The 8,446-nt window shown below is 42.7% G+C and overlaps 1 protein-coding gene across 3 annotated transcripts; it reads left to right on the forward strand.

Annotated features, from left to right (window-relative positions):
• Positions 1-1,104: 1,104 nt before the first annotated feature.
• LOC105926177 (cytochrome P450 1B1) lies at positions 1,105-7,657 on the forward strand. Of its 3 annotated transcripts, XM_036125833.1 has the most exons (4): positions 1,139-1,206; positions 2,484-2,625; positions 4,112-5,128; positions 6,261-7,657. In XM_036125833.1, exons 2-4 carry the CDS (start codon positions 2,498-2,500, stop codon positions 6,886-6,888), a joined length of 1,773 nt encoding a protein of 590 aa, XP_035981726.1. In that variant the 5' UTR covers positions 1,139-1,206; positions 2,484-2,497; the 3' UTR covers positions 6,889-7,657.
• The last annotated feature ends 789 nt before the right edge of the window (positions 7,658-8,446 follow it).

Genomic DNA, 8,446 nt, shown 5'->3' on the forward strand with positions numbered 1-8,446 from the left:
GAGCTCATATTTGTTGTGTGTTCAGCCGAAGCAAACCAAATCCTCTTCCACTGCCCACATGACCTCAAGCTAAAGAAATATTCTCTCACACACAAAAGCTGAAGGAAAGGAAAATGAAGAATATAAAACAAAACAAAGTTTTCATTAAATATATATATTTTGAGTCCTTAATGGAGCGTAGAAACGGTCCTGTTTCAAGAAATCAGGAAGTATGAATTGAAAGACAGCTCTTTGATTGCCTTTGAAGTGCCACTAGCAACATTCAACATCATACATTTGAACCAAAAGGAGATAAAAACGCATCTTTTGACAATGATGGTGCACAGGTGCACATTAGATATTAGAAATATTAGAAACATTATATTTTAAAAGGGAAACTTGTTTGCAAACATTAATTACTCACATAGTGATTACATTTCTTTCGGTTATGACTTATACCTAAAAATCCCAAATTAAGTGAAATATTATAATAATGTGGTTTCCAAAACCATACCTCAGCTGCTACAGTTGTGGAAATTAGTCTACTGGTGGTCTTTCTTCCACTAAACCTTTAGTCAAGATACATAGATACAGCACCAGCTCCACTTCTTTTTTTGTGTGGAGAGTGTTAATTGACTGCTGGACAACTAACTCAGAAGTCTTACCCATAATTACGTATCCCGTAATACAAAAAACAAAAAAAACAAAAAACAAAACACGTTCTATTAATCTTTCACATTCTGAGAAAGTGACTTTGTTTGTTAATTAAATTTAAACCTCAATAATCCAAATTAATTGAAAGAAAGGCCTTGATATACACCACTCTATGATATCAACATTTTGAATTGAATTGCTGAAATAAATTAACCTTTCGATGATATTACAATTTATTTAGGCACACCTTCAATACCGGCGTCAGCGATGAACAAAGAAGACGTGTGGATCAGATGTGATAAGATAAATGTCAGTTTGCTTCAAATTAAAACAGTAAATTAAAACAAGAGTCACACATAATTTATGGTCAATCTTCCTTTACATAAATGCATTTTATATTAGGTTAAATATATTTCTTCTATTGGTATCTGGTTTGGTTCTTGACCCCGGTGAGTGGGAGAGGCTGGAACCATTTCCACTGGCTTGTCTCCACCCTCGTGGATCCACGGCTAGTAAAACTGTGGCTCACAGAGGGGCATCATGTCAGAGTTGAGACAGGAGGGTCTTCACGCAGTGAGTACGCCTTTTATTAATTTCATCTTAAAATTAGTGTATTTGAGAATTGAAAAGCAAATAAAATGTATTATAACATATATTGTATTATAATATATTATAAATATGTATTTTTGACAGCTGTTTATCATTTAATGGAAATCAATCGACAGAAACATTGATGTTTAGGCCTGGGTGTTATTCAAATAATACTCAAATACTACACGATTTAAAACTATTTCTTCTTCTTCTAATGAGTCTAGCAGAAAAAACTAAGCAAATTAATATCATCAAATCAAAATTACATTTATAAATATCAAGACTATGGACTTTGTGTATAAATACTGAGGAATTTAAAAAGCTCCATGTTGATTATAGTAAAATATACCAACTTATGTCTAGCCAAAAGGACAAAGCAGTGTTTATTTCTTATTCTCTACAGTAGAAAAAAATTATAATTACCACTCACTTCACTCTAAAAGGAGAATGCAGCTCCAACTTAAATGAGTGACTTCAATTGGTAACAAGTACCTCAATTACGTTTACCCAACTTAATTTATTTCAATTATGTAACTTGACAGATAAACTAAATAAATTAAGTTGGATTAATTCAATTACTAAGTAATTACTAACTGAAGCAATTCATTTATGTTGGAGGTGCATTCTTTTCAGAGTATATGGCCGGAACTGATGGGCCAACTTCCACTGACTCTATGCATGAATTTGTTACATCTACACAATTTCATTTTAATGCCTGTTTGTGTTTATTTCGTTGAGCTTGTTTTTATTTGAATTAAGATGCTGGAAGCTGTTTAGAATTAAGTTTGCATGTGTGAGAAACAAAAACAAACAAATAAAAAAAAACCCGATAAGATGACGGAGCTGAGATGAGGGTCAGGCAGCATCTTCAACGGGTTGGAGTGGGCCGCTGTCCGCGGTGCTGAAACCGGTGCAAAACCTCACAAATCCAAGCAGCAAGGCGGCCAATAAACAACACACCTGCAAAAAATCAATACATAAATAAATAAAATAAAAACATATCACCTAAAACAATAATACTCGTTTAAAATAAAAGATAAAAAGCCGTTGTGTTGACTTAAAAACACACTCAGAGTCGGGATTCGTGTGTTTTAGGGCCGCAGAGACCATCAGAATAGATTTATTATTACCATTATTTTTTTTTTTTTTTTTTTAGTGTTATAAATGTTATTTACATCTGAATCGGTCGTTTAATTAAAAAAACATTTAACCCCGTTTGATTAATAGATACAGCATTTCCTAACGTGTTCATCCTCCAGGTGGATCCACATCAATGTTGCTGCGGACAGCGGGCCGTCCCTCAGGGCCACGCCGCCCGGCGCCGCTGATCAGCGGGGGATCACCGAGCAAAGCAGCGGGGTTCGCCTCCTCCTTGTGGCTTCAGGGGAGAACGCACCTTAGCTGCGATTTTATGCTGATATAAAAGCAGCCTGGGCGGCGTGTGCAGCCGGTTTACCCGCCTCACTGTTGAGTTGACTAAAGCTGCAAAATCCTTTTTATATCACGACTTCCTTGTTTGTAATTTAGACTTAAATCTGTTCAGGTTTTAAACTTTTTTTTTTTTTTTTTTTTTTTTTGGAAATAGGAAAACGCCCGAGTTATATCAGGCGGAACCTGACGCAAAAGCACCTTTAAAGTTGAGGGACATAAACGTTTCCTGTTGCTGTAGTTGTTTTATAGCGCCTCTGAGAACAGCTGTGAACCAAAAGCGCAAGAAGGAGCCAAAGTATCGCGATATGAACGAACCCATACTCCCAGGAGCAGGCTGCAACTGTTTATACAACAGATTACTGTAGGACTACTATATATATATATATATATATATATATATATATATATATATATATATATATATATATATATATATATACACGTTTTCTTAATCATCATAATAATGATCTATGGTTGATTTGATTTATCTGAATGTATTATTTTAAAATACTAAAATACAAAATATTACATAATAATACGAATGTTTATAGTAATAGCAGTATGGCATATACAACATATAATAATAATAATAATAATAATAATAATAATAATAATAATAATAATAATAATAATAATAATAATAATAATAATAAACAATATTATTGATAATAATAATACAACTGTGTTTTAGTTAATTTATTAAATTTATTATTTCTAAATATTAAAATACATAGTAATAATATTCACAATTTATTATTATGATCAGTATTATTTTTAGCTGTAGCATTATTTAAGGTTATAATTTATCCCTTTATTTAATGTACTATTGATAAACGATTCTTCTAGCATAATAATAATAATAATAATAATAATAATAATAATAATAGTAATAAAATAATAATAAAAATAAAATAATAATAATAATAATAATAATAATAATAATAATAATAATAATAATAATAATAATAATAATAATAATAATAATAATAATAATAAAGTGCAGTTTATAACCGGGACATGTACGTCTGCTGCTCGTGAGAAGCCTGAGGCGGGAGGCTGGCAGGCGGCAGTCAGAGAGAGGTTGATGGAGGAGGTGATGGTGGGAGGGGAGGATGGCTGACCCCCCCACCCCTTGCAACAAACCTGCCCACTGTAGCCGCCAGAGCCGCTGATGCTGCAGCCATTTGCAGATAAAAGACGTGATGCGGTGCGCTGCAGACTTAAAGCGCTGCAGCTGGATGCCTGGATGCTCATCAGGCTGCAAACCCTCCACAGGACTTTAAAGCAGACACGTAGGGAGACTTTACCCATTACAAACAATAAAGAAGAGTAAACATTTCGATCTATTTATTGAAAATATAAGCTTGAATGTTTTTTTTTATTATTATTATTTTATTATTTGAATTAGATCAGACTGCTATCTTTAGTAATGAGCTCATATGTTTTGCTCCCGCAGGATCTGCGTGATGGAAGTGACTCCGGAGCACATCCCCGCGGTTAACCCCTTCACGCCCAGGGCTGCGCTGGTGGCGTGCCTGGCTCTGCTGCTCTCCGTGTGGCTCCGGCTCCGGCTCCGGCAGCGGCGGGCCCTCCCCGGCCTGCCGGGGCCCTTCGCCTGGCCCGTTATCGGGAACGCCGCGCAGCTCGGCAACGCGCCGCACCTCTACTTCTCCCGCATGGTGAGCAAATACGGCAACGTGTTCCAGATCCAGCTGGGCAGCCGCGCCGTGCTGGTCCTGAACGGCGACGCCATCCGGGAGGCGCTCATCAAGCAGGGCCTGAACTTCGCCGGGAGGCCGGACTTCACCTCCTTCAAGCACATCTCGGCCGGCCGGAGCATGGCGTTCGGCACCGTCACCGACTGGTGGAAGACGCACCGCAAGGTGGCCCAGTCCACCGTGCGCATGTTCTCCACCGGCAACCCGCAGACCAAGAGGGCGTTCGAGCAGCACGTCGTCGGCGAGTTCAGGGAGCTGCTGCGGCTCTTCGTGGAGAAGACGCGCGGGGAGCGCCACTTCCAGCCCGGCGCCTACCTGGTGGTGTCCACGGCCAACGTGATGAGCGCCGTCTGCTTCGGCAAGAGGTACGCCTACGAGGACGCGGAGTTCCGGGAGGTGGTGGGCAGGAACGACAAGTTCACGCAGACCGTGGGAGCGGGGAGCATCGTGGACGTGATGCCCTGGCTCCAGTACTTCCCCAACCCCATAAAGACCATCTTCGATGACTTCAAGAAGCTCAACCAGGACTTTGTGGTGTTCATCCAGGACAAAGTGACGGAGCACAGGAAAACCATGGAGTCCGGCATCACCAGGGACATGACGGACGCGTTCATAAAGGCTCTGGACCAGATCAAAGAAACCTCGGGGCTCCAAGGAGGGACGGACTATGTGACCCCCACGATAGGGGACATATTTGGAGCCAGCCAGGACACCCTGTCCACTGCGCTCCAGTGGATCATCCTCATTTTTGTCAAGTAAGCAACTCTTCAATCCGTTTTATTATTAACATATTCTAGATCCTCCAAACGGGATGAGCTTTTCCATTTGAAAGTCCAACTTGTTTAGTCCAATTTACTGAATATTAACCAATAAGCAAGCAGATATTTAAAATCACCTCGATTAAATCTATATTTTTGAGCACAAAATTCACATTCTGTAGGGCACCACAATCCACAGCCAGATTTATAAAAAATAACTATTTGTAATGAAGCATTTTAATATAGCTGACTATTATTTTAACTTTTATGTCTATTTAAATCATCCACCTATCCATACATTTTCCACACCTGCTTATCGGTGCGTGCCCGTCTCCATCAGGCAGTGGTCCAGATGTCTTAATCATCGATTTTAAAATCATACAAGCCCCTCGAGATGTTGCTAATGTAAAGTGCAGAACAATAAAGCATTATTATTGGTATTGTGATATTAAAAGTCAGGCCGGTTAACCCATTTGATTAAGCTTTAACTGCCCTGTGAGCAAATCTTTTAAATCAGGTTTATTAAAAAAACTGATTGACAGCTTCCTATGGCTAGTTATGGTTGGTCTGTCCAAAAATAATCAAAATATCGGAAATGTCTTGGTTTGGGGATTTAGTCATTCCCAGCCACCATGTCGGGCTTCTGAATCGGTTTAATTACTTCAGATCCTCCAAAAACCAGACCCTTGTCGGCATGGTTTCCGGTCCGGTCAGGCTCGGCTTGTCCCACGTTTTAATTAATCACATTTAGGCATCCGTAGATTTCCTTTCAGCCTTTCAGCTTTCAGCCACTTTGTTTAGACGCAGGAGGGAGGGGAGTGTCCTGTTATTCAGACGGCTGTTCAGTGAAACCTCAGACTTTGTTCAACGGTGCAACAGGCGGCTACAAACCAGGGCTCCCAGCGATGTGTTAACACAGCAAAGGTATGAGGAAGCGCTCTGGCCCCGGCGTTACGCAACGGCACCGTGGGGGAGCCGAGGCAGAGCCGCAAAAGGAGCCGAGCGCTAGTGAAAGTGAATGACTTCCACAGTCAGCGGCTCGCGGCGTGTTCGTGTGTTCCTCGGCTGTTCTCCACAGAAGGTCGCTCTGGTTTAGGTCTCACCTCTGCAGTCTCACCTCTGTCTTCAGGTACCCTGAGATGCAGGCGCGCCTTCAGCTGGAGGTGGACAGAGCTGTGGACCGGAGCCGCCTGCCCTCCATCGAAGACCAGAGCCGGCTGCCGTACGTCATGGCCTTCATCTACGAGGTGATGCGCTTCACGAGCTTCGTCCCCCTCACCATCCCCCACTCCACCCTCACGGACACCTCCCTCATGGGCTACGCCGTGCCGAAGAACACCGTCGTCTTCATCAACCAGTGGTCCATCAACCACGACCCGGCGACGTGGTCCAACCCGGAGACATTTGACCCCGAGCGCTTCCTGGACGCCCAGGGGGCGCTGAACAAAGACCTAACCAGCAACGTGCTCATCTTCTCGGTGGGACGGCGGCGCTGCATCGGCGAGGAGCTCTCCAAGATGCAGCTCTTCCTCTTCACGTCGCTGCTGGCGCACCAGTGCAACATCACCGGCGACCCGCTCAGGGCCCCCACCCTGGACTACAAGTACGGCCTGACCCTGAAGCCGCTCGACTACTCCATAGCCGTGTCCCTGCGGGAAGACATGGCTCTGCTGGACGCAGCGGTGGCTCAGCCGGACGCAGCGGCGGCTCAGCCGGCGAGAGACGAGCGCCCAGCAGGCGTACAGGCGACGGGTTAAAGGAGAAACTGTGAGGACTCAGAAAATGAAGAATGACGGAGGGGACCCGAGCGTCGGGTTACGTCTACACAGGCGGCAGACACACAGAAAAAGCTATAAACACCTCTGGTAAATATATGTACAGGGCCTTGAAATGAACCTCAGAAGTATAACCTCGCACTGAAATACGGAGAAGAGTCCCGCTTTTAACTTTAGCAGATTTGAGTGATCTCTGCGTGGATTTGACCGCATGTGTTGGACCGATAGGCTCACTGAGGACCAGAGTTCAGTCCGCCAAAGCTTTATTAAAGATGTCCTGACATTGCAAAGGTTATGCCAAAGGTTTTTTCAGAGAAGCAGGCCCACAGCATCACAGATCCTCCACTGTGCTCCACAGTGGGCCCGAGACACTTCTCCACATCCTCAGCCTTTGATTGGCACACAACCCGGCTGCAGCCATTGTTGCTAAAAATCTCAATCTCAGTCTTCATTTTAAGGCTTTTAGCACATCTTTACCAGGGGTTGCCAGCATCTGCGTCTGCATCCCAGCTCTCACGGTCCCTCCCTTGTGCGAGACGGAAGCATCTGCTTCGCAGGAGGCGCGGCGCAGAGCCTCCACCCACATGCAGCGTTAGTCAGCCGTGCCGCACAGCAGCTACCCGTGATCTTCTGATTGATCAGAGAGGAGGACTGCAGTCAGCTGCTTGGTAACCAGAGGACGGTCTGGGGAAAAGACGCCAAGCAGGCAACAATGAAGCTCCGATTTCAAAGACAATAAAAAAAAGAAAAGCTGCTGTATAATGTATCTTTGCAAAGTTTGTACCGCTGCTGAAAAAGACAAACTTGTACTCGCAGGTTGTTGCTTCCCTTCCCAGCAGCCTGGGGAAAATATACTTCTTCATCGAGCTTTTCGGAGGAATCTCCTCCGTTTAGCCACAGATTTCAGTTTCACTTTGTTAAACAACAACTCAGCTGTTTCTCTCGCATCTGCCGCGTCGTCACAACTGTGATGTCCCACAATGCCGCGGTCCGAGGGACCCGGGTTCAGGTGAATAAGCTCCTCTAGTGCATCAGCTCTTAAGCTTCAGCTCTACTAACGAAAAAGGTTAAGTAGCACCGTGTAAATGAATATATTATAGTGCAAGTGTATTCCTCAGGTAATAAGAAAAAAACGAGTCAGATACTATTTAATCTAAAATGCTTTAAAAGTCTAATATATTCTGGAAACTTTTGTACTGCTGCTGTTATAAAGGGTGCCGTCCACAGACGGTCGGCTTCACACATAAACAGGTGTTAGCGCAGTGTTATTCAGCTGGTTACTCACTAGTTTAGGTCAAGTTAAGCTTTACACTGCAAACACGGATATATAAAAATAAGTAAAATGTTCTTAAAAATGTGTTTTTGTCCTAGATTTGAGCAGTTAAATAAGATCATGTGCCAACGGAATGAGTATTTTCACCCCTAAAATAAGATAATTAGACATCCTGCGCTTGAAAAAAGATGATGGAGACGAGTTGTTCCTACTTTAAGTAAAGAAAATCTTATTCCATTGGCAGATAATCTTATTTACCTGCTCAAA

This window comes from Fundulus heteroclitus, chromosome 22 (genome assembly GCF_011125445.2).
Source record: "Fundulus heteroclitus isolate FHET01 chromosome 22, MU-UCD_Fhet_4.1, whole genome shotgun sequence".
In the NCBI taxonomy this organism is placed as follows: Eukaryota; Metazoa; Chordata; class Actinopteri; order Cyprinodontiformes; family Fundulidae; genus Fundulus; species Fundulus heteroclitus.

Excerpts from the sequence above, each read along its gene's own strand:
- LOC105926177 (XM_036125833.1), top strand. The coding sequence starts at position 2,498 with ATGTTGCTGCGGACAGCGGGCCGTCCCTCAGGGCCACGCCGCCCGGCG. Across the intron at positions 2,626-4,111 it reads CAGGGGAGAACGCACCTTAG|GATCTGCGTGATGGAAGTGA; the intron begins CTGCGATTTTAT and ends TTGCTCCCGCAG. Across the intron at positions 5,129-6,260 it reads ATCATCCTCATTTTTGTCAA|GTACCCTGAGATGCAGGCGC; the intron begins GTAAGCAACTCT and ends CTCTGTCTTCAG.